The sequence below is a fragment of the Lissotriton helveticus genome, chromosome 3_1 (genome assembly GCF_964261635.1).
Source record: "Lissotriton helveticus chromosome 3_1, aLisHel1.1, whole genome shotgun sequence".
Lineage (NCBI taxonomy): Eukaryota > Metazoa > Chordata > Amphibia > Caudata > Salamandridae > Lissotriton > Lissotriton helveticus.
The window spans coordinates 1,871,082,578-1,871,109,558 of record NC_136061.1 but is presented as its reverse complement, the minus strand read 5'-3'; the positions used below and the strand labels follow the sequence as shown (position 1 = coordinate 1,871,109,558).

Below are 26,981 nucleotides of genomic sequence, written 5' to 3'. Positions count from 1 at the left end.
GACAAATTGCCAAATATGGCAGTATTAGGCTCTTGAAGTGGTATGCCCTACAATCAACAAGTATGTTTGTTTTCAACAATGGAAAACAGGATTTGTCTCCTGTTCTTCTTACACGTTCTTACAAAATATCGTGCAAAATATTTAGATCCTTGTTTTCAGCATTGTAATGTGCCCAAAGCTTGTGACATCTTATTCTTGGGTTTCCCACAAAGGAAAGATTATGTTACTGTATATTGAAATTCTTAAATTGTTTTCTTGAAAGAATGTTTTAAATTGAATTTTATCACACTATTGTACTTTTTATATTTGCACAAAAATCTGTTTTACTGGATATTTGTTATAGTTCTATATGGTTGTCACCTAATGGGTACTAAATCAATAAAGTTGAAGCTACAAGAAGATTATTCCGCACCAGAGGGACAGGAGTTGAGTGTCCGAGTCAGTGCACTAGCCAAAGATGTTGAAGGATTCGAGTCAGCCAACATTTTTAGGGTACTGTGTAATCCAGAGGGTGAACTGGAGTAGAGCCCAGGTTCTCCAGTGCTCCCGGCAGAGCCTGCTTGTCAGTCCAAGACTACACTGCTCTGCATTGAAAACAACCTTTGACTTTGGATTGAACATGACACCACGATGTCGCTGAACAGACCTTGATGTCATAATTGGCTTCAAAGCTCACAAAATGATTGATTTCCACAAATGGGCAACAACCCTGATGCCCCAAACAGATATTATAACTTACCATCTAACTCGATTGTGTCAGGCCATATTGTTGCCCATGCACAACACACTTTACAGCTGTTCCATAAAAAGGAAGGCTTGCAATTTTAAGTATTTTTAAAAAGAAAGCAGAGAAAGGCTACTGTTATAGCACCACCCCCCACACTCCCACAGCAATGTCCTCCTCTGTATACTCATATTCGGAGAGAGATCTCTCAATACTTACTGTACCACATCAAGACCAAGGGGGCAGTAGAACAATGGAAAGACTAGTGGCAGAATTATCGAGTGGATGTGCAGGGCAGCCAAGCTGTCATGCAATTATTATAATGTCTTCACAACAGTACAAAATCCCACTGCACATTAAAGAAGAAGAGAATAATTTCTGAATAGGAAAAAGTCTATAAAACCAAAAAGAGCAATCTGCATTTATCTATGTTAAAGACAATACTTAAGTGTTCATTTGATAACTTAGATTACAACTTAGTTAAAGTCGTAGTCGTTACACCACGGATAAAAAAGAAATTCTAGCCTGCACTCGACTATCGTATTTTTATTAAGGAGCAGGTGGCCCCAGGCCCGCTGGTTGTGGACACAGCACGTAAAAGTGCTTTCACAGTACTTAATTTGTAAAATTATCTGAAAAATTATTTCTTTAAGGATTTCAGGGCTCTCCTCCTGCAGAATATTGCCCCTGCTATGCAGCCAATGACAGTAACAACACAACTACTAACCATTACACTCCTACAAGTGTGACAGTCAGACGATTTCAGGTCCCCAAAGCTAATGGCTTGGGCGGCAGGTAACAGTCATTTTTAATGTATATTGAATTAATAATGAACTGGTTTTGTGGTAATCTCTAAATGAGCCAGACACCACCACCTCGGGGCAGACTGTAACATGCGCCAGTGTTGACAATTAAGTGCCAGTGCTGAGCACTATTGCCTTTTCACTGGCTTCTTCCAGAGAGGGCTCCTCACAGTTCCTGCGGCCTAAGTCCTCCGGCCCTCTTTTCCGCAGTCTGCGGTTAGACCCTCCACCAGCTCTACACCCTCCCCGGGATCCCTCAGGTTCCCCGCTCATCCGTGGATTCCCCACCATTCCGGGGCTGGCCACTCCCCCCTATAGCTCTACTTTGGGACAGATGGCTCAGTTTGCAGCCGTCGCCCACGGATGAATTGCTTTCTCCCCACGGCGCTCTATGGAGGCCAGTGCCGCCTTCGTTCGGGCTATTTCCACGGCCGCTGGCATTTTGCGGATGGGCGAGCCTGTCACCCCTTTCCCTACAGATAATCTCTTGGAGGTTCTCCACCAGGGCTCTGGTGGACGGTAGTTATTCCTTCCTTTTGAAGCGTTGCTCCACAATTCTCTACTGTGGGCTTGGGAGCGTCCTGCCACGGGTGATCTGGTGCCTCAGCCGCTCCTGCATCGCCACCGTCCTGCTCCGCACGACCCAGTCTGCCTTTCCTTCCACCCTTCTACTCAAGGCTCTCTTCTGCAGACAGCTTTTCCGTCCTTGCCTGTGGTGTTGTTTCCTCCATCTCGGGAGGCCTGGTGTTGGATTCACGGGGGCATAACATCTTTGCTTCATCGAGTGCTGCCTGGCGGGAGTTCAACACTCTTTGTGTATTGACCAGGGCTACTTCCAGCCTGTGGGATTCTGTGGAGTCCCTTCTTTCCCAGGTTTGCCATGAGGGTGTCCGCACTGATCTACGGCACCATGTGTTGGACGGATGGGAACTGGCCGCGTTTATTCTCCGTGCGGCCTTGGATGTGGCCTATGCTCTCGGCTGTGCTATGGCCAGTTCTGTGGCACTCCGTCGCCATGCTTGGCTGCAGGATGCTGTTTTTCCTGAGAACATTAGGGAGCGTCTGGTTGACCTGCCCTTTGATGGGGTCCTACTGTTTAACACTCATGCGGACTCTGCCATTCAGCGTCCCCTTGCGGGGCTCCATCCTCCTCCCCCTCCCTAGACTGGCTTGTTCATGCGATATGGAAAAAGACTGCATCTAAGGAGCCCACTTTTTGCGAGAACCCGAATCAAATGTACAGGGCACTCAAGTTCCGTGTGTGTGTAAGATGTTCCCCAGGACAGGTCATTCATTGCTTTTACACTTCAGTTCTTTGTGGGCGTGGATTCATGATGAGAAAAGGACACCCACTTCAGTGCAAGGCGACCTGATACTAAAAAGGCGATGCTCACTGGCCGTCTCGCACCTGACAATGTAGCAATATGAGATCACCAAATATAATTATTTGCCGAGGATCACACAGTGTATTAAAGTGTGGATGGCTGGAGGAGAGCCTTGGTCACCTAGTAACATATGAACTAATAACACCACCAGATCAAATTTGCCATGTATGTCCAGAGAGCATAATTATGTTCACAAACAACTTAATTCCAGTAGGTCCCATATTTTGGAGACTAAACTCGCCTCTCCGGGGTCGCGTGCAATCCGGTCACAGCGTCATTCAGTCCTGCCTGGCATTATGGATATGGATTCACTGGTACTGGGTAAAGCTAACCACACCCTCCCTATGCAGTATCTTATTGGGAAATTTCTGAGAATGCAGAATGGTTGCGGTGTGAAAAACTGCACTCCTTTTTTTTTTTTTTTAATATATATAGCGCAAACTCAACCCGAATACATTGAAGGCTTTACATGATGAGCACCAGTTGAGTAATACAAGGGCACATTCCTTTTTCGTACGCACAGGGAGAAGGAGAATAAGTGATTTGCCCAGAATCCCAGGAAGGATTTTTAACCGATGGCAAGGGCTCGAACTTTGTTCCCCAGCTTCAAAGTCGACAACTCTAACCATTAGGCCACAACCTTTCCACACTTGTCTGATGTGTAAGACACGCCCAGGAAATCTTGAAATGTTCTCTGGCTCACTGAGGAAGGTGAACGAGGCAGACTTCAGTTCAAGCGTTGAAGTATTTTACTGGTCAGTCCTTCTGTTTTATATTTACCAAACCACACACATCGAAACCCAGGCTGGAGCCCATTATTATAATGTTTCAACAATATTGCTGCATGATGTGATATTATCAGTTCAAAATTCTTCTCCGTTCTTGTTGTCACATTTGATTTGATACTAAGGTTTCTACAGTGCGAATACTGGAGCGCTGGCCTGGTTTGGTTGCACCATGCCTGCCTCATCAGTAGTAGCATGCTAGGCTGAGTTTTGGCTCCAAACAACCCGGCATGGTGTGGCCTGTTGAGATGCGGTGATACGTGCAGCACCTGCACGCTTCTGTGATGTTTCTACTGTGTCGCGCTTTTTGCTCCCACAAGGTCATCTCATATCACGACTGGGTGAAGTGGAGCAAAGATAAGAAAATGGAAACGATGATGGTTGGAACTAAATATTGTGATCTCATAGTTAGGAATTGTAGGGCTAATGTGATATCATCACATAATTCTGCACTCTTTCATTTTATAATACAATCTCACTCTTACTAGCAGTTGAGACCACATAGACATATTTATGTATGTAGTGTGTGTAGTAAATTTCTTATTTGCACACAACAAATGCACATACCTTTGCTTTGTGTCTCTGAAGTAGCAAGAAAGTGGGCGGCGTATGCAAGAGTTTCTGTTGGAACCTTTTTGGGGTTCCAACGCAAGACCAGAATCAAGCCTCAGGTTGCAGCCCTTCGGCACCACTTTGAGCCAGCCCAGAGAGGCAGCTGGGGAGCACAACCTGCAAGTCAACAACAGCCAACACTTTTGCTTCTCATTATGAAGCTGTCAATGGTGACTTTGTGACAGCTGAACCGAACAAGCTAATTAGCAAAGCTAACTCTGCCCTCTTTTGAAAATACAGTTTTGTGTTGTCAGCATTGGTGGTGAATCAGAGGGGGCCATTCGTCGCTTGGAGGCACACGTTGAAAGGCGGAGTTGGTAGAGATCTGCTTTGAGATATTCAACTTGTAACAAAGAAGTGAAAGTTGTTGGTGTTCTTAGCTTCAGCCTCCAGATTTGGTGCATCAATGTCAAACATGACTGCTCTAAGATGGCGGCTTCTTTCGAGTAGGGCATGGCCATTTAAGTCAACAATAGAAATGACATGGTTTTTAGATGAAGTTTTGTGTTGTACCATTGTTCTGCTCTGCTCATCACACTAAAATGTGCTGTCAAGCTGTCTGCTCGCTGGTCCTCCACCAAGGGCAAGGACTTCTAGTGTAAGATCAAGGACATTTGGGTTGATTAAGGGGATGTGGTCTTGCAGCAAGCAGGGCAATGGGTAACCTAATGGTCTTTCCCACCTGCCATCAATATCTATATAAATAGGTATCAGTGGGCAAAATAAAGGTACAGTTCCCAGTACTCCCCACCTCCAGCATTGCTTGAGGGGACACACAATGTGCAATGTAACTTCATGACAGGGTCCAGGGACATTTACTGGCTTCATTCATGACGTGATGTAAAACATTTTATAAGTATGTACAGTTGAAGTTATGATCGTTATTGTTTGAAACTGGGAATCTAAAGGGAATTTCTATTAGCCACTTGAACAGAATTGCGTGATTACAGGTAAATGTTGATTAGAAGAACATACAGGGTTTAGAGCGCACCCGCTATTTAATATTTGTTGACTTTTGTGTTATATTCATTCGCCTGCTTCTTATTCATGTCCCAGCTTGTCAGTCTTGTGTTTCTCGCCTATGGAAAATTGCCTTTTCACCAGCACTTTTGATTGGCTTGCTTCTGTGCCTCCAGTGCATTCTTTTGAAGCACTACTTTTTTCTTTTCGGGTAATCACTCTATGAGCATGCCTGTTTTATCCAGCTGTCTCCAACATGTACTTCTCTCCCACCACACTCAGTGTTGCTATCTTGTCTGTGTGTGTCTCCCCACCCTCTCCATGCTGCGCTTGCCCTCCTGTACTCTCCTCATTGCGCTTTCACCCATGTACTTCTCCCCGTCCACTCCATGTTGCTTTCTTGCCAATTGCTTCTCCTTCCTCCCTCTGCCCTCTGTGTTGCTTTCCCTACTCACATCCTCCTTTCTCATCCGTTGCTTCTCGTCCTTACCCCGTAGTCCCCCATTGCCTGCTCATGCATGTGCTTATCCCTCAATCACTCCATGTTGCTCTCTCTTCAGTTTTTTCCTCCTCACCACACGTGCACTCGGTGTTCTGTCCCCCTGCAGTGCCATGTTTTGCCTCAATGCCGTGTTTCTCCCTCTCTCCCCCGTGTTGCTTCCATACACCCACATTTAAAAAAACATTTTTATTTTTTTTTTATTTTTTTTTGGGTGTGGGAGGTATAGGTTAGATTGACCGGCGAGTGATCTGAGATACCCCTCGGCCGTATCTCTATGTCAGTCAAATAAGGGAGACTGTCCGCGGAAACAAAAAAGTAGTCCATACGTGAGAGACTATTATGTGCCCCCGACTGAAAAGTATATCCACGTTCCCCAGGGGGTCTGTGTCTCCATCCGTCTACCAGCCCCAACAAAAAAAACATTTTTAGATTTTTTTTTTCTTTTTTGTTACTGATCCAACTAGGATCAGTAACTAAACTGAAAACAAGCACCCACATATTTTTAGGTTGCGCTTGGGCAGCACATGCGCTGCTCTCAGAGGCATGCTGTATTCAAGTATGGACTTGAAGCTCCCCCACTCTCTGTCCATATATTACATTGGCTTGCATTATTGTCCTTTGTAAATGCTGGCTTCTGATTCGTTGATAGGCTTGTTAGTCCCTCCTTAGTACCACCATGTGTAGCCTCCCATGAGGACTGGCCTATTACTTCTGTTGTTTGCACGGTATGTCTTATTTAGTCTGTAGTTACCAACAACAGGGGCAGCCCCAAGACCTGAACCTGGGGCAAAATAAATCTATTTACTCTGTAAGCACGATTTTCTTTAATGAGTTTCTCCTACTGCAGACATGAAATGTTTTCCTGCACCATTCAGCGCGTCATGCATCCTTTCACTTTCCAAGCAGCCCGGTACATTGGCGGTTACTTCTTTGAAATTTAAATAGGTCTCGCATTTATAAGAGTATGAGCTATTGGCATTGTAAGTGGCAATGCCTTTTATTTATGCGTTAATTATCAAAACAGATTAAAAAAAGGTATTGTCATTTACAATGCAAATTGCTTAAACTCTTGCAAATGCGAGACCTAATGCATTGCAAATGCTTGTTTTGTTATTTTTATGCCTGGACAGTCTCTTCCTGTGTTTCGATCTTGACTTATTATTTAACTTCAATTACTGTGAGTACCTATGGAAGCACTGTATGACCGTTGCTTGCTCCAGTCACATAAGCAGTGTAGATTGTTGGTGCAGGATCTCAGCACAGAATCTTGCGGTGGATAGGATGGGAACCAGAAAATTTGTATGGAGTGGTGGCTGACTAACACAGCTGACACTTGGAGGGCTTTTACCCTCTAGGCCTCATAAACAAAATTGTGTTGGAAGATGTCTGTAAGTGGAACATATGAAGTCTTTCGAGAATCTAAGTGCAGACTTGGGGCTACATAAAGAACCTTCGGTTATTCCAGTCCCTCAAAAATGCACCATGCTGAGCTAATAGCCCATTACCCAGTTTATCCCTTTAGAAGGCAGATTGGTGAAGGACAAATTGGTTGTGAACGGCATTACCCTTCTTTACATGACTCTGGCATGTAATGCCTTATAATGGTTTATTTTGCTTCAATAACAGTGGGGAAAAGTTGACGAAGAGGAGTGGAGGAAAGCATTTGACTCCCTGGTAATTTGGGAGTTAATTTTTTTTACATATGTTCGTAAAGTACATTGTACCCAGGAACCTTTTGTTAAAGGATTAAAAGTCTGTCCATTCACGGTCTTTGGTGTCGTACACAAGTCAGGAACTTTTTCAATGACGTCTAGGCTGTGAAGTGATACAGGAGTTCTAGTTGAAGGTTACCCACACCCTGCACCCGGTTTTAGAAAGGTGACTTGAACTGACCCCTACATTGGTTCTTCTGGGCCTTTTGGAAAAATTAGGGTACACCAGAAGGGATCATTCTTTGGTAGAGATCTAGTTCTAGTAGGGATTGAGTTCCTCCTTACTAAAAAACTGATACTCAGTAGCTGCACCCTCCACTGAGGAATGGTTACTTTGGATGTCATGTATATGGGCTCACTATTAGGGAAAATAGTTGTATGGCAACTCACATGTTAAAATATGGGACCTTAATGGAGCCATTTCCACAGGTCCATGTGAGGCTTCTCATTCGTTCGATTGTTGATTGATACAATGGCATCTGTGTTTCTGCTAGCTAATGTGGATGGTTATGTGAACCTGGATTGAATTGCAACTCCCTATTGTAGGTCACTCAGCACTATAATCTGATGCTTTCTCCACCAAGAAATGCCAATAAAATTGTCCATTAAAAAAGACTTAGTTTCTAAATAAATGAAGTACTCGGAAATCAACATTTTTTGCTTTTTTTTCTGCACTCTTTAAATCTGTAGACCTAGCACATATATACCATTCAGTTTTACTGCTCCACAATTGATAAATTGAAATAAAGGTTTGGAAAGTCCTCCGGTTTATCTGGAATGATACAAGAGACTAGAAATTCTTAACAAAATTTCCTCAATAAAGTCCTGTTAGATATGAATTGGCCAAACAATCTGTTTTCAGGGCAACTGTATCTGGGACATTACGATGTTATCAGTAAGCGACAAAGTCTTTGGCAAGCAAGCAAAAGCACATTTGTGAATTATCTCAATCTGATGGCTACTTCTAACCGCAGATTCCTCACCTTTTGAATTTGTCAGACTGGATCTGAAACTGTTTCTTATAACAGTTTCGCTATTCCAGTGGCTGTTCCCTTAGGACCCTGCAGCAGATGCTTCTAGAAGTGGCAACGCGGGCCCTCATTTAGATGCTATCGATGCACGTTGACATCAGTCCTTTCTTTCCGAGCCTTTTGATTCGGAGCTAGAGCTCCACTGTGAACTTTTTGTCAGTCTTCACTGTCTTGCGGTTTCTACAACAGTGTGCACTAGGGAAAATATCCCTTACAATGACTCCAGGTTTTAAACAGTGCCATACCTGCAGAAAGCAAATGTAAGTCACGGATTAGCATATGGTCGCTCTCTTGTTCCTAGGCTCCATACATGACTCAAGTCCTGCAACACGGTGTCCTTGATTAACAACTCAATCCTGTCCCGGTCCCTGTCCTCTTATAAGTTTATTGTGAAGTCCAGCAAGTCCCGGTACAAGCACAATAAATCTAAGAGGGAACCCTCCTCTCTCTGCCGCTCCAGGGAGAGATTGCGCAGTCTGTCGGACTCTAACCCCTTTCTCAGTTGGAGTCGATGTGGCCCAAATGTTCTGGGCCGTTTTTTATTCCACAGCAAGGTAAGGCCTTCGAAGTGGCAATGCAGCTACTTTTTTGGATTATTCCACTACTCCCTGGAGCTCCTTAAAGCCTTCATGGATCTTCTGGGGGCCCCAGTCGGACTTCTACAGCAGGCAGTCCCCAGCACAGACTGCCTGCAAGCAGGTCTTTACCGATGCCAGATGTGCTTCAAAACGTATGCCAAAGACCATGTCTGTTTCAGCCTCACCGTAGGTGGTTAGGATCCATTCTAGTGCCAGTTTTGGATCCGAAGCGGAGTGTGGCTAGGTCTTAACTGATGTCCTGCTACGAGAACACCAAAGCCTCGTAAAAGGGCCTGGTATTGCCACAGAGAACATCCCCTAACTCCACAACCAAAAAAACCGATGAAAAGAATTCCGTTTGTATCCAAGTTCAGCCCCAGCAGTAACCAGGTGGCAAAAATCATTAAGAGAAATTGGACGATACTACGCCCATTTGAACCGTTTAAGGAACAACCACTTTTTTCTTATCAACGAGCAGACAACATAGCTTCACACCTGGTACACGCCATCACCTGGCCAGAGAAATATACAGACAAACACACGATCACCGCTGCATGGGGGCTCCCACCGGTGGTTGGACATTATAAATGCCAGAATTTCTCCGTTTGTGACCTTACTACAAAAACCAAGGGTTTCACCAACAATAACAGAACATACAAACTAAAACATCACACAAACTGTAGATCACAGAATGTCGTCTATACTATCAAATGTCCGTGCAATCTACTGTACGGGCAAACCACCCAGATGGTAAAGAACAGAATCATTCAACATAAGAGTCGCATCAATTGCAAAATATTGACTGCCCCCTTGGTCTCACACTACCTGGACAAGAACCACCTGGAAACTGATATCACCTGGCAGGTGATAGAACAAGTCACGCTACCATCAAGAGGCGGATACATCAAGAGTCTCCTGAACAGATGTGAATGCAAATGGATGACATTATACAACTCAGTTAATGATGGACTGAACACCATAGACGAGTGAAATAGCACCATTGCTGTCTAAATGCTACCATGTCTCCATTGATTCCTTACCTGACACACCTTCCCCTACTGACTCTTCCACCCCGAACCCCAGACGCTCCCCTCTCTTGTGTTCCTTTCTCATTACATGTCTCTATTCTTTCCTTTCCTACATTCATGCCTTTCAATGGTCAACTAATTATGATGCTGACATCATACATGCCTTATCTCACTCCCATGATAACTATGGACCAACTTGACTCCGATTCATTCTGCGTGAATCACTTTGTAACCTGCCCTGTAACATGGCAATTGCATTTTTCTACCCACTGAGTTTGAATCATGTTGTCTTCATTTATATTAAACAGATGGTGTAAGATTCTCGATATTATCACCACATCATAAGTTAATTTGCCTATGTGTCATGCACCCGATACGATCGAGTTTACTCTAGTTGACCTGGACTTTTTTACTCACTCCAAGTCTTCCATTTTGGATCCGGAAATGGTATATGTTTAATTATCATTATGATACCATGATCGGTTTAGCTTCACCACTCGAGCTAACCTCAGTCTTTTCTCCACACCACAGACCACCTTTTCCCAACCTCCGACCTGCCTTCCCCTACCACCGGACCTATCAGAATCGCCTGCCCCTCCTCACCCCACCCCTTAGCTTTTCTACGTCACACTGCCACTCCCACCTTCCCCGCCTTAGACTTCTCGCTTCTCAGGCGTCCCCTTGACAACGCCCGATTCATCCGGACACTTCCACGTTTGACCTCGCTACTGAAGGTACGTTCCCGATTCCGCCGCTGCTTTACTGCCCACTCGATCCAATTGGCCCCTTTGTTAATCATGGTTTATGCCCCCTCTCCCTACAGATTAATTCTTCCCCGATTGAACACGGAGCCCTTCGGGAGTTCACGCTCGGCTCTTCGCCTCCTAAGGCACGTCCTCGACTCCCCTTCCCCTGTCTCGCTCCACTAACTCCCCGAACCTGGTCGCCAATATTTTCTCTCATCCCCATCCAGATTTGCTCATTCCCAACCGATCCCCGTTCCCCTGAAGTCCAGATCGCGCTCACCGGGACCGATTTACTTTCTTTGACGACTCATCTCACAGGTTAGCTCAACTCTCTGCTTTTCCGAACCGCCCCCCTCATGGGCCATTCGCAGTCACCCATGTTCCCTCTCTCTGATCACAGGCCCGGTCCCTCCCCTGATGTCACGATAATCATATCTGCTACCCACCATCACCACTGGATTGCTCCACTCCATCAGGTACTTCCTCCACGACATCGCGCCATTCACTTGCCAGCGCATAGTGCCCCGGGCACACTCCATGAACCCCAGCATACCAACTCACGTATATGATCCCCGTGGCATGCCAATCCTCTTAGATGCCAACTAACTGCGTTATGACCCCATTAAACATGGCCTCTTTCAATACCATCATTTGGCTCGTTCGCCCTGCCCTTGACCCTTCCGGTGATTCCTCCCATCCCGCATTGCCTTCACCTGCCACATGCCAGTCCCCTTCCCGATATTGCCTCTGCACACTTCTCTTCCCTTCCCCCTCCGCCGCGCCGGACCGATGACACAACAGTCACTACTGACTTATGGCTCCGGCTTCATTAGGGCTGCCCCCATGTACTTCTCCCATGGCCGGGTACCAGCCCACAGACCACACACTCACCTAGCGCCAGCGCTACATGCGTTTTTTCCTCTTCATCCCCCTTACTACCCTCTCTCTTCCCCCCTTGTACAGCACCGTTTCTACACCAACCCTGTCCTGATGATGATCCCAATTAACGAGGATCGAAACGCCATCGACCACCCAGCGCAATAAGAGGCGCAGCTTACAATGTGGTTGAATCTAAATTAGAGCCCGAATTCTGAAAATTCATCTGGAGCCACATTGTTCTTTTATTCACTGTATATATCCTTAGCACCAGTCACCACGCGCCGTTTATGCTGATCACATTGTCACTTGCGTCGCCACTTTGTTCACCACTTGCACAACTTGAGCACCAAGTACAATTAGGGTTGTATTATTTGTTTTTACTACAGTGCTGCTACAACTGTAATTTGCCTTATTTTCGTCTTGATAAACATGATGCCTTGAGCACTTTGCAAGTATTCAAAGAGTCTCCTTATTTCCTTGCTAATAATCTCTATGACATATCATATCTAATTGTCTTTTAAATAATACCTGTTGGGATACTGTTGTTTATTCTTAGTTTTGGATCCGAAGCAGAGTGTGGCTAGGTCTTAACTGATGTCCTTCTACGAGAACACCAAAGCCCGCCCTTAGTATGAGAAGACTCCCCTTCATTACCCTTGCCTTAACATAAATATCATAGATGGCTATAGGCTATCTTTGGTGCTGATTTTGATTCTATACAGAGTGTTGTTCCCCAAAATGAAGGAATCAGGAAGAAGGCGAACACTTTGCTCTCCCCCTCACTACACTAAAGCTGGCTTCTATCTATACCTACTACATGTTAGTGACCTTGACACCTACACTGAGACGGAGTTGGGCTTGCCATTAGGTGCCCCTACTGAAGAGAATTTGTGGTAGTAGTTTAGAGTCATTGGAGTGCTAGAGTTGGAATAGCCCTCTGTGTAGACTGAGACCAATTTGCTCACACATTTTGCAGCCTGTTTCTTCAACTTCTAAACCATTGCAGCAATGAAGGAACCCTTGATGATGGCTTGGTCCAAGCTGTGTTCAGTGGCACATGTGAGTCTACCTATTACTAGGAGACATAGACATATACCAGGTGACCCAGCCTTTCTAATACAGCATCAACGCCGGAAAGGTTAGTGGTTCAAAAGTCTGCCAGTAAGGTAAACCTAATGCTTTCCCTGCTGCTCTGCCAAATAGGGAGACATATTTACGCACTTGTAAAGATTCTTCTGTGTTAGTTTGGCTCTGAGGTCAGCCAGTGGTGCTTATTTCTGTGGCAGGTCATGCATCCTGTCTGTGACATGGTGAGTGAGATCTTGCCTGCCTTGTTCATACAGTTTCGGAATTTGCTCACCTGGATGGTTTACAATGAGCAGGATGTGGCCAACTAAATTTTATGGGATTGTTTGAACGCCATGGTCTGTGTTAGCCGTGCTATGGGCACCAGAGTTATAGACTAGTACCATGCATGGATATGTTCCATAGGTTTTTCTGGAGCTTTGATAGGCATTATTAATGGATTTGCCGTGTGATGACTTCAAGCTCTTTGGAGAGAAAGCGGACTCTGTCTTGGAGCATTTCAAAGATAACTGTGCAGTTAGTTGCTCGCTCTCAAGGTTTCCTGCCCCCGGCGACCAATGTTAGCAATAGTAAAATATATTCAGAGACTTATCTCTGTGCCTTGTCTATTACCAGTGGCAATACGCTGAACCTCTTCTTCAGCCTGCTCACCCTTTTACTGCTACAGAAGACAGATTGGTTTGCAGAGGCTGTTCAATCAGCAAGGACAGCAGTCTTCTTCGTTGCCTCCTGCAACAGCAGCCAAGCAGCTTTAATTCACCCTCCAGTGGTAATCTGTGGCTGATGGGTGGAGGGGATGCACAATCTACTTCTATCGGGCTGGCTGGTGCGCAATTGCCTCCGACTGGAGGGTCTTAGAGTTGCCCACAAAATGGTTACAGCTTCCCGTTTCGTTCTGTGCCTTTCCTATTCCTCCTGTTTTATGCTCTGGTTTTGGTGGTTCATACTGCTTTTCTCACAACTAATGCAGACACTACTTCCCAGATGCAAAAGAGAGAGATCTCTTGAGGTAGAGGAGATCATGGGATGCTACTGCAAGAGGTTCTGGTGCTCAAGATGGATGTGGACTGCGACTGATCCTAGATCTTCAATTTTTAAATACCTTCCTTTGAAAGGACACATTCAGAATGGTAACTCTGGCCCAGATCCTTTCTGCTTCAGACCTGGGTGTGTGCATGATATGCTGTGACAAACAGAACGCTTATTTTAATGTGCAATCCTGCAGTCACAAGACTTCCTTCCTCTTTGTTGCGAGTGCAGAACACTCCCAGTATACTGTCCTGCTTTACGGCCTCACCTCGGGCCCTCAGGTGTTCACAAAGGGGATGGCAATGGTCGTGGTTCATGTTCGCAGGTCAGAAATTCACATATTCCTGTATCTAAACAACTGACTGTTAAAAACAGGCTTGCAACAGTTAATCGATGATTACCTGCAGAAGGCAGAGTTCTCTATCAACTGGCGAAGTGTCACTTTCATCTGGTGCAGAGGATTGCCTATAAAGGGGCCATACTGGACATGGTGGTTTTCAAAGTCTTTCTGCCCTCAGCGATTCCAGGACATTCAAGATATGGTCCCAATGTTATAGGCTTTTTCCTGGATTCTGGCCCACGGTATTTGAGGTTTCTTGGTCTCCTGCATCCCACTGGTGCCTTATGCCTATGGCACATATGGGCTCAGCAGATGAGCCTTCAGTAGGCTCTACTGTGGAGTGGGGCTTTGGGTCTCACAGACAACATCCGTGCGTCGGACATAGAGCCCCAGGGCAGTTAATTGTTGATCTAGGATGACAGTTAGACTTGCAGCAGACCGTTCTCTCTACACCATCCAGAACTCGCAGTAGTGATAAGTGCATCATCTCTGGGCTGGGGAGGCCATCTGGATGAGGTTTGCATTCCGACTGTCCTTCCTGGATTCCGTGAGGGGCATTCAGGAGGAGCTGTGACTGTAGATTTGGCTAGATCATCAGGCAAGCTCCCTGACTTTCAACCATTTGGCAAGCTTATTCAGTGCCAGGCCGGAAGAGCTCAGCAGGCAGCTGGATACAAGCATTATCTACTCCTGGTAATAGTTCAATGCATCTTTACCCATGGGCGGGGAGTGCCTTGTGTTTTTTTACTCTACCAGAGAGAATGTTAATTGTTGCCCCTTGTCAGCCTAAGGGCTCTCTGGTAGACAAGTCCCCAGATTCGTGCGAATCCAGTCTCCTTCACACATTTTCACCCGTGCTGCTGCTTCCCAGAGTACTGAAGAAGGTCAGGAGGAGGCAGGTTCTGTTCCTGGTTTAAGAGTCTGGTACTGCGATCTGCTGAGTCTCCACAACCTACACCTCCATGCCTCGAGATTGAGCGAAATCAGTGGCGTTGACCTTCCTGCAAAAGTGATGGGTGTGATTCTGGTTACTCTCCGGCCATCCACATATTATGATAAGGTGTGCCGCCTGGTACAAGGACCGTCCGTTCAATCCACTTTAATCCAAGCATTCCGATGTACTTCTATTTGTTTTGCCTTTGGTGTAGGCACTATTAAAGATTTAAAGATCCTGCATTTACCTTATTAGTCAGCACATTATGCTCAAATCATCCGTTACAATGCATTTGTTATTAAAGGGCCTTTATTATGCTGCTGTTGGACATTAATTTGTCCTTACATTTTTATTGTGCATGCCTCTTGAACCCTTGCATATTTGTTCTTTGTTTTTATTCTGATTGCAGTGACTTTCACACATCTGGTCAGTGAGGTACAAGTGTTGTCAGTACAACTTCCTCATACCTTTTTCTTTACTAACTTCTTAGTACTTTGGACTCAAACATGCTTTCTTATCATTACCACATCCTTCTAAAGAGGAAGAGTGGCTTCACTTTGTCGACCCCAAGATAGCCCTTAGCTTCTGTTTCCATCGAACTGAGAATTTGCCTGTATGGCAAAAAGAAGAGCAGTTGAAGAACTGACCCTTTGAAGATAGATTTTCCTCTGTATCAAGACGTGTTATTCCTTGGCCAACAAGAAACCTCCTAATTGCTTTCTTGCTCATTCCACCAGAGCCAAAACTGCCATTACGCCTTTGGCTAAGAATGTTCCGGGCGGCTCTGTCTCTAAACGTTCACCAATCACTATTGTATTGATTGTTGTGTCCGTAAGAAGGGTCATTTTGCCCGCTCAGGCTTGCAGGGCTTTCTTGTGTAAAGTCCACTCCTCGCACCCACAACCTTGACTGGGGACTGCATTGGTATCTAATCTGAAGGTGCAGAATGTGTAGTTAGAAGTATCCATCAGAAGAAAAAAATGGCTTACCTTCGACAATGTTCCCTCTAATAGTACATTTCTCGATGATGGTGCCATCATGCCCGATCAATCAAAAGGGCCCATTGTAGTTTATGCATACTGGACAGCTATCAATTTGTGAGTTGTTTACATTGGGTGTGTGGAAGTTGTTGTTGTAAAACTAATAACACACAAAAGGGGATGGAAGAATATTTGAAAATAGTCGTAACCACTGGCAGTCAGTCACTCGAGGTAGCATTCCAGCCCATCATTTATGACTACTGTGAACCTCTGTACAAAGGTCTGCCTTTTGCAATCAGTACTCACCCTGCTACTCATGTGAACATTTTGGCCCAACTGTTAGGCGAGGCACACTCCAGAAGGAAACAAAACAACCCTTGACAAGTTTTAGCCCTGTTTCACCTGCTCAGTGAGGTATTGCTTGGATCCTGCAAACATCGACCAAGGGGTTGATGTCTGGGTATATCCTTTGTCACTTAGGCATTAGAGCAAGCACACAAAAGGTGATGGGAGGAATGCTTGCAAATAGTCTGGGCCACTGGCAGTCGATCTGTTTAGCATTCCAACCCATCGTTTGCACCCATGTGCCACACTAAACAAAGGCCTGGTTCATGGACATCAGTACTGACACAACTCCCCATGGGAAGAGTGCATCTCAACCTGCCACGTGAGGTCTTTTCATGACCGTATGCATGGGTGTCACCTGTTTGTGGGCCCACATTATCATTTCCAGAGACGAGACTGCTGCAGAGTCTGATTGGCACACCTACTGGCATGCAGGAGCTGATGCAGGAAAAGTTTCAGGATTCATCTGTGCCATGGGGAAATTCAAAAGGTGAGGAATCTGTAGTTAGTGTTCACCAAAAAGCGCATGACCAGAGTTAAGTATTCTTTCTTCTGCTGTATTTACAAAGTGACAATCTGGAGCTCTGTTCATATATTTACCAGACTTTCCTTCTACGATTCATGCTTAAAGACTGTTGCCCAAATGGGACATGCCTTGGTGAGAAATCTTTTCTGAGGGATGTTTCTAACTGCAGATTCTGCACCTTTTGAATTTCCCCAAGCACCAAACTGAATCCAGAAACTTTTCAAGCAAATGTTCCCACATGCTAAGTAGCACCATTGCACTCCACAGCAGACTAGTCTAATCTCCGATAGTGACTGTGCAGAACTGTGCGTAGGTGCAGCTGCACGCTGATGTCATTTTTATTTTTTCATACCCTTCAACTGGATCCAGCGCTCTGCTGCCAAACTTTGTGCTTCTTTACCGATTTCCAAAACTTTTTATTTCTTTTGGGTGATGATGTGCTACGGATGTCTTCTTTGAAGATCGCAGGCTTCAAGCTGGGCCGCTCCTGCAGGAAGCAATTGCCAGTCATTGACCCTCATGCCATCTGGCTTTGACATGTCTAAGCCAATCATGACTCAAACTGAAGCTAAAAATGCTCTCTGATGACAAGAAACAGGGCTGATCTCTTTCCTGCTTCAATTCCCGGTCCTGGTCCAGGTCTTCTTCGTCCTCGGATAAGTTTAGAACCAAGGACTAACCTTGGTGCAAACAACCGGTACCCCCGCTTATCTTGCTGATTAGGTGAACACCTCCATCAGAGTGGAGACAAAAGTGCAAAAAGAAAAACGTGTCTTTCGGCTTAGGTCACGCAGTAGCAGTACCGTATATATACATTCATAAAACCTAACTGAATATGGTCTCTTAACTGGTGGGGACGAGTGAAGCAGCCCTTGAAATCATGCATGCCTACATATTGTTTGGGAAAGCATTCTTTTTCAGAATTCTTATTGTTTGCACTTTTTTGTTTAATGCACATTAGTATGATATTGTGGCATCTTTCAGTATTCCGTGGTATGATGTTACAAACTTTTTATTTGCAGATTTATTTTTGTGGCAGTGCATGGTTAGTAGACCAAGTATGTAATTTGTGAGTTTTTTTTACTAATGAGTTTTGAGCGTGGTTCCAATTTGCTTAAATATCTCTGTGGTTGGTACTGGTGCTAATTGCCCAGCAAATGTATATGTTTTCCAGATAGGTGATGGTACTGTTGGATGCTGTAATAACCAGGTAATGGCACATTCAGGGTTTGATAAGTGTATTTTCAGAATTCGGTGTTAATGTGTGGTGTAGTAAGATGGTGTATGGTACATCTTGATGGGCATTGGTGTTATTAAGCACGTTGATACTCAACTATAACAATGTCTGGGCTACGTGCTAAGTTCTGTCTAATATATTCTCTTCTTATATTATTGTTGGTTGTTGGGACGCACTGCTGTCATGTAATGCATATTATGGCTGTTTTAGATGCGTCTGCTATTTTTGGTTCTAGGTGTACTGTTGACTTGCCTGCCAGTCTTGACACGAAATATGTTCATTACATTATTATTTAACTTTGTAAGTTAGGGAAAGTAAAGACATAAGTTTAAGTTTAAAGAATTTGTAAAGCGCGACATACACCTGAGCGGTTTCTTGGCGCTGAGATAGCAGACAGCCTACATGGCGGAATCAACCGCTAGGGCATAAGCTGAGGCAGGGGACGAAGGGTTTAAGACAGAAAGGCCTGGGTGAACAAAAATGTTTTCAAGGATTTGCGAAAAATGGAGTACTGGGTGAGGGACCTGAGGTGGAAGGGAAGGGAATTCCAAAACACAGGGGCGAGGGTAGAAAATTTAGAGCCGCCCTGTTTTTTTTTCCTATAACGAGGGGCTACTAAAAGATGTTGGGCCGAGGAACGAAGGTCTCTGCCGGGAACGTAGGTTTTAATGGCTGAAGATATAAAGATAGGGGCCAGGCCAGTCCTGGCCTGAAAAGCCATGCAGCCTAGTTTGAACAAGGCGCGTTCCCGGACAGGGAGCCAGTGAAGGGTCTTCAAAAGGGGAGAGGTATGGTGGAATTTGGGGAGACCGAAGGCCAGGCGGGCCGCCTGGTTCTGAACCAGTTGTAGCTTGCGCAAGCTGTACTGAGGGATGCCATTGAACAGGACGTTCCCGTAGTCCAGGCGGGACAGGACCAGTGCGGACATAATCAGTTTGAGTGCAGAAAAGGAAAAAAAGCGAGAAATAGAGCGGATAGTACGGAGAGTGAGAAAGCAGGAAGAAACCACTGAACCTATCTGGGAGTGAATAGTGAGTTTGTCATTGAGCTTGATACCTAAGGTCTTAACAGAGGAGACTGGGGTGGGGGGAGAGCCAAAGGAAGGGGGCCAAAATAAAGAGTTCCAGGGACTGGAGCAACCACCCGTAACCACAAGTTCCGTCTTATCGGGATTGAGCTTCAGGTGGTTGAAATTCATCCAGTCCCTGATGAAGGATAGAATAGCTTGAAAATTGGAAATAGAGTCAGAGGAAGAGGACAGGTTCAAGATGAGCTGGAGGTCATCGGCATAGTTATATACCGTGACCTCCAGCTGCTGAAGAGCAAAGATAAGAGGAGAGATGTAGAGATTAAATAATAAAGGAGACAGAGAAGAACCCTGGGGCACCCCGCACTGGATCTGACAGGGGGTAGCTGAAAACTCCCCAAGACGAACCGCCTGGGTCCGGTCCCTCAGGAAGGATGAGAGCCAGATGAGGGCCGAGCCTCCAATGCCCGCCGCCCTGACACAGGAAAGTAAGATGGAGTGGTCCACCGTGTCAAAAGCGGCGGACAAGTCAAGGAGGACCAGCGCCTGAGGTTGACCTATGTCCATACCTTCTCTGAGGGTGTCCAGCACCGACACCACCACTGACTCTGTCGAGTGCTTAGGTCGAAACCCAGCCTGGCAAGGGGCCAACACCCCATTTTCCTCGACAAAGGAGCTGAGCGCAGAAGTGACGTGTCGCTCCAGCACCTTACCTAAAAAGGGTAGCAAGGAGATGGGGCGGTAGTTAGCCAAAGCAGAGGGATCGGCTCCTGTTTTTTTTAAAATGGGACCAATAGAGGCGGATTTTAGTGACTGGGTCACAACCCCCTGGGCCAAAGAATCATTAAGGAACCTAAGAGGAGGCAGGGTACAAACAGAATAGATCTGCCGTAAGATGTGTGCAGGGCAGATATCTGCGGGGGAACCGGATTTGATTTTTGGGAGAAGAGAGAGAAAAATTTCCTCAGTAAGAGGAGGAAAAGAATTGAGAGAGGCTGGGACAGGGGGTGGCTGGGGGTCTACGAAGAGGGGAGAAGGGGGGGGGGGGAGATGTTAGATTTGATTGTCGCGATTTTATCCACGAAGTAGAAGTTCGACGAGTCGCAAAGTTTCTGAGAGGGAAGGGGCTTTAGTGAGGTCCTGTCAGAAAAAGCCAGGTCATGGGTGATGGAGAAAATCTCCTTGGGTTGATTCTCAGCCGCCAGAATTTTAGCCGAGAAGTAAGCTTTCTTAGTCTCTATGATGTTTTTTTTGTAGGTCCCTAGGAGGAGGACGTAGCGGGACTTGGAGGTGGGACAATAGTCCAGTCTCCATCTGCGTTCTGCCTGTCGAACCATAAGCTTCTGCTCTTTCAATTCTTTGCTGAACCACCGATTGGCGTCTTTAGGGCGCCTAATCGAGGTGCGCCGAAGAGGGGCCAAGCTGTCACTTCCATTCATAAGCCAGGAGTCAATGGCCTTAGCTTGCGCTGCAGACGCCAAGCCCGACAGAGAGGGAGAGGAGGCCAGAAGTGAAGAAGTAAGGTCCGACAAGTTAACCTTGCCCCAGTTGCGAGCCCATGAGTTTTTAGTATGAACAGGTATCTTGGTCGGACAAAGGCTAAGAGAAAAGGAGATTAAAAAGTGATCAGACCAAGTGCATGGAGTAACAGTGAGTGAAGAAAGGGGACAGTTGAGAGACCAAACTTGGTCTAAAATGTGGCCATGGATATGGGTGGGGGTGTGGACTAGGGAAGTGAAATTAAGTGACAGAAGGGTTTCGGAAAATTCCTTGGATGAGGCGCATTCCTTAGGGTCCAAAGGCCAATAGTTAAAGTCCCCAAGGACCAACACTGAAGCATAATTAACAGCCAGAGTGCCAAGTAATTCTTGAAAGGCGGGGAGAAAAGACGGAGTGGGTTGGGGTGGACGATAAACCAGCACAACGGCTAGGTGAGGGGAGAAAGAGGTAGAGCGGACCACAAGGTGGTCAATTCCTCCCAGGGGGGGTGAGGGAAGAATCTGGAACTGAAAATCAGTGCGGGCAATAAGAGCAACGCCTCCACCCGTTTTCCCGGCAGGGCGGTCAGCACGGATAGAGTAATAGGTCGAAGGAAGGGCAGCCAATAGAGACGGAAGAGAGGACTCACAGAACCATGTCTCAGTTAAGAGTAGGAGATCGGGTTTATCCATGTCTAAAAGTATGAATAGTTCCTGGTGATGTCTAATGGCTGACCTAGTGTTTAATAGAATAATGGACAGTGGGGGGGAACGGGGGTCAGGGATGGGCAATGAGTGGAGAGCTGGAGGCGAAACAATAGGAAGAGGGCAGCCTTGTGGACAGGCACGACAGGGAGAATGACAGCCCATGTTGATGGTCCGTTGAATAATGCGGGGGTCGAGGGGCCAATGGCCTCGTAGGAGAGTAAGATCAGCTGAAGAATATCGGGTAAGAGGACCAGGGGTAATGGCCCCTTGCCCCGGCCGGCCGCGGACGGGCGCAGACGGGCTTAACTCTGGCGCGACTCCGGCGCGCCTACGTCTCGCCCGCTGCGCTCGTCCGCTGCGCTGACGCATAGTGGTCGTTTAAGTAGCCGTGTGACTAGGGGGGTGTGGCTAAGATGGGACAGGCCGACAACCCAACCCAAGATGGCGCCCGCAGTCGCGGATGACTGGCTTCAGGCGGACTATGAAGGTAAGTGTGGCGGCTCGTAGTCAGCGGGCCACTGGGGGGAGGTTAAAAGCGATGTCCTTACTTACAGTCAGCAGGACGGATGAGGCAAGAAATAGAAATAAAATTGCTCGTAATCAGCATAAGAGACCAGGGTTTAAGTTAAAATATCAGCGCTCCAGCAGATGCGCGCGAGCCCTCTGCCACCGGGCTGCGAGCTATCGCTGGAGAGGAGGGGAGGAGGGTCCTAAGTAGCCGTGTGACTAGGGGGGTGTGGCTAAGATGGGACAGGCCGACAACCCAACCCAAGATGGCGCCCGCAGTCGCGGATGACTGGCTTCAGGCGGACCATGAAGGCAAGTGTGGCGGCTCGCAGTCAGCGGGCCACTGGGGGGAGGTCAAAAGCGATGTCCTTACTTACAGTCAGCAGGACGGATGAGGCAAGAAACAGAAATAAAATTGCTCGCAATCAGCACAAGAGACCAGGGTCCAAGTCAAAACATCAGCGCTCCAGCAGATGCGCGCGAGCCCCCTGCCACCGGGCTGCGAGACATCCCTATTGGTAACATCAATCTACTGTGCAAGAGATACCCCAGACTCCTGATCTCTCTGGTGCTTTGTTAAGAGGATCAGCACAAGGTCAAATTGAAGGAGGAAACAAAATATAAACCAAAATCCAGAAAGGCACACAACACTTCCTGCCTTCAGAAGATTTGTTTGTAAGCACCATTGCTGCCTTGCATGGTTCCTGATAGAATTCCATGCATACAACTTGGAGTACTATATTGGAGCCCCATACTACATCAAATATTTTCCACCTAGTCCACCACACCCACACTCTCAAACATACATACATGCATGTATTAGCCTACATTGATATGGACTACATAAAATATATATATATATTGAAAGTTCTCACTAGTAGAAGAGTGCTATGAAATCGCCAATAAAAATCTCTGCTTCAAACATTACAACAGTTAAGTTATAGTATTGTTTATCTAATTAGGACTGTATATTTCAGATTTACGCTGTTTTTGATTTTGTAATTGTTTCATGTGCATCTAAGCGTAGGGGGGCAAGGGGAATAAGATGCACGTGTATGGATCCAGGAAATGTACCAAAGCAGAATCAGTATTAAATGATCTTTTATATGAATGCGGGGACTTTTGTGTTTGTACATTTATAATCATATAAACTCTGGATAAATATGAGGAACTTCTGAAATGGTGCACAGCTGGTAATGCTGCAAGCTTTGACCTGCCACAAACCTCACTGTAGTTCTCATAAAGGGTTTATACTTTTACAAATACTTTTGTGATTCACTAAGAAGGATGTACTTTTGGCTCCAGGACATCCAAATATTGAATGCTTTCTTGCCTTTTATTCTGATATACTTGTATGTAGTTTGCAAATGGTTATGCTGTCAGACAAAGGCTAATGGGTTGGGCTTTCATTAGCTTTGTACATTATTACCTGAGTAAATGTGGTGTGAAGTTGTAGCACAATACTACTAGTTAACTGAATTAACTTCCACTTCTACCACATTTGCCCTCACAATGGATGAGGTGTAAAGATGGTTAGGCTGTAACCTTAGTGTGTTCCATTACACGTCCCCCTACATAACAACATAAAACGCTTAGCTGCCATTCTTGTTCTTTCAACTCTTCAGTAGATTATGGCACCTCATTTTACCTCAAACAAATCACTACATCTTGCAGGTCAACATAATTACCTAATGCCATAATATATAATTGATCTTTCAAATCTCTCAGTATCAGTCTACCGTATTTCAAAGTGTGAGGTGATCTGATGATAGTGGCACTGTATAATTGTCTGCTAGAGGTAAGCCTTAGCATCAGTGATGTTTTCCATGTGCAGAGCTCTGGAACATTCTTTGATTTATAATTTGCTTTAACTGTGTTTGTGTGCACATTTTCGCTGTGTTTTGTAGGATGCAGGAGGCTGCCTTATTTCAGAATCTTGTCAACATTCGAAAAAAAATGTAGTGTTTCACAGAAAGTGTAATGTTCATATATAATCAAGCGGTGATATTTGCCTAAAATTATTGTTTTTGTGTACGTTTCAGCATCAAACAGAAAAGCTTCAAATGCAATAAAGAGCAATAGCAGGAGTAGAACATTAAGAAGACAATCTCTTTCAAGTATTCCAGTTTCCTCTAACTCTACCTCATCTAAACTAACTCGTACACACAATTCCAGGTTACCAAAGAGACAGAAAAAGCCTGTAAAACATTTACTCTCAAAAATAAAATTAAGAAATCAGCGTAAAAGGACAGACCAGCGGCTTTCCTCCAAAAAGCTTGAAATGAGAAATGTGGTTCTTAAGCAGCCTAAAGTAGTGTTGTACAAAAACTTAACGATTAAAAGAAACAAAAAGGAGGGACCAGTGAATAGGGCTGAATCAAGTGGGTGCCTAACGAGACATGCAGCAAAAGAACATAAACTGACCTCTGTGCAAAGTGCTCATGAACTTGGTCAGACATCAGCATATATGACTCGAAGATCCTTGAGAACTAGAATTAACTCAGAGGCCTCGGACATTAAGCTTGAACAAAATGTGTCAGACAGTCCTAAAAATGGTTGTGTGAAGGGAATTCAGGCTAACAGCTTTGAGCAGCAGCCTCATTTTATGCTAAAAAGTGAACCCATTACTGAAACCTCGAAGACCGAGGAAGTCATTGATAAGAAAAATGATACATTAACATGTAAAAAGAAGTCTAGACGAGGAAAAGCTTTAAAGCCAGCAAAAAATTTACGAGGATTTAATCCTATTCTTGATTCATCTGTCAAAGAAGAAATAGTGCCAGATTCAGTAAATTCCCATTTGGAACCTGGTGAGGTAAGTGAGACTGGTTTTACTGCAGATTTCCAAGGCTACAGTGCATCATCAGGCGGTTGCTCTGTCATTGCAACTGACATACCTAAATCAAAACGCCACTTCAGAACTGGAAAAAGTAAAAAGAAAAGGCGAATCACAAGATATGATGCACAACTTATTCTTGAAGACAGCACAGGTATTCCTAAACTGACCCTTCGAAGGCGCCATGATAGCAACAGCAGCAAGACAAATGACCAAGAAAATGATGGAATTAATTCCTCAAAGATCAGCATTAAATTAAGTAAAGACCATGAAAGTGATAATAACTTGTATGTTGCAAAACTAAATAATGGTTTTAACTCAGGATCTGGAACCAGTTCTACAAAATTAAAGATTCAACTCAAAAGAGAAGAGGAAAACTGTGGAAGCTTCTCTGATGAGATTCATGAAAATGGAGTTTGCTGTAGTGATACTCTTTCTCTGTTGGAATCAACTATGGAAGTAGATGACTATGAGCAATATGAAGATGATAGTACAGGTGAGTCGTCATCTGAAGAAGAAGACAATGAGGAGGAAGAAGATGATAGCTATGATGATGAGTTTGAAGATGATTTCATTCCTCTTCCTCCAGCTAAGCGTTTGAGACTTATTGTAGGCAAAGACTCTATTGACATTGATATCTCTTCTAGACGAAGAGAAGATCAGTCATTGAGGCTGAATGCATAAACCATCTTTCTTAATGTAATTACAATACCCATTTTTACAACACAAAATTCCATTCAGTTATTCCTAAATTTAATACCTTGTGTAAATTGTATTGACAGCACTTCTGTATTGTTCATTAACAAGATGATATTGTAGAAAGTGTACAGCAAATTGACTCTTCGTAAGTCTGATTTGTGCAGATTTTTATTGTACTTTTTAAACCGCCTTCTTATGTGCAATTCTGAGTTTGACAAAAAGAGGTAATCAAGCCCATCTGTGTAAAATAAAACAAATGTACAGAGATATTAGATATTTCATGCAGGACAATGAAATTACAATTATGTGACCAGCTAATTGTTTTTAACACATAAACAGCATTAATGTGTTCTTTAATACCCGTTGACATAAATTCCAACACAAAAAATCATAGTAGCAGCATTTATCAATTTTTATAATATATGTTAGTATCACCAGCAATGAAGTTACAGCTTTTGAATTTATTTGCTAGATGTTAGCCCACTGCCCTCGCTCTCTCTTTGCTCTGCATTTGTTGTTTTACACTGTATGCTGTCCCAGATGTACTGTTTGTGGCCTTTGTTTGTAGCTACTCGTTGGTTAAAAGTCGGATTTCTTATTTTCTTTTTTTCTTTTTATATAAACTGAAAAGGGGGTGAAAGATTGCCTACTTTTTAGTACATTATATGTACAAAGGTAGCAGTATGCAGAATAAACGTTTGGATATGGTGTATTTATTGCTTGTTATATAAATTAAAAACACCTTGTATTTAAATACTTTTCAATACTTTTTAGAGAAATTGTTCTTTTCAAGAATGATTGGTGCTTATTTTTTCACTAAATGCTGTGAAACAAAATGTGACAACAGAGGCGAGTTTTGTCTACTGACTTGCAACTGTCCTAAATTTTGGTTCATCTGAATATTTCTTTTGCACTTGTAAAATGCTACAAAGGACCTTAAATGAATTCACTTATGATAGTTCTATTAAAAATGTGGAGTTCACAGCTTTTGTTCTGTGGTAACCTTAAAATATGTTTTACTTTGCAATCCCTTGTATAGGATGGAATACAATGTATATTTTGTAAATATTTGTGTGTTGTGCAGAAAATTCTTTTGTCATAAATATTGAGCTAACGTATCTGAAGGGTTTTTAAGTTAATAAAAAATACACTCAACCCAATAAAATAGGATATTGTAAAACCTAGTTTTTAACAATAATCGTTGGCAATTATTTGCTTGTCTGGTTTGTGTTTCACACATTAAATTCTTATTAAAAGATGTTTTAAACCCAATAACTTAAAAAGAGTTTATTAACAAATAAAGAGGAAATTGCAGCAGACGATTAAGGTACACTATGATCCATTGATGGTTCTCTTTAAGAGCAGAGGACCTTGGGATTTATTAACATGTAGCATTGTAATACATAAATAATACTCAGAAATTGTTACGAGCGGAGTAAAAGAGGCTGAAACATTCACTAATTATGTACAATAATATATTACTGGCAAATTTCACTTTCTGATT

The 26,981-nt window shown here is 44.4% G+C and overlaps 1 protein-coding gene across 3 annotated transcripts in view; it reads left to right on the top strand.

Moving 5' to 3' along the window:
• Positions 1-26,659, top strand: part of KMT5B (lysine methyltransferase 5B) — a 300,700-nt gene extending 274,041 nt beyond the window's left edge. For all 3 annotated transcript variants that reach the window (XM_078682852.1, XM_078682850.1, XM_078682851.1), the window contains one exon: positions 23,985-26,659. In XM_078682852.1, coding sequence (XP_078538978.1) covers positions 23,985-25,462 — 1,478 coding nt within the window. In that variant the 3' untranslated portion in view covers positions 25,463-26,659. The remainder of the gene's footprint in view (positions 1-23,984) is intronic.
• The last annotated feature ends 322 nt before the right edge of the window (positions 26,660-26,981 follow it).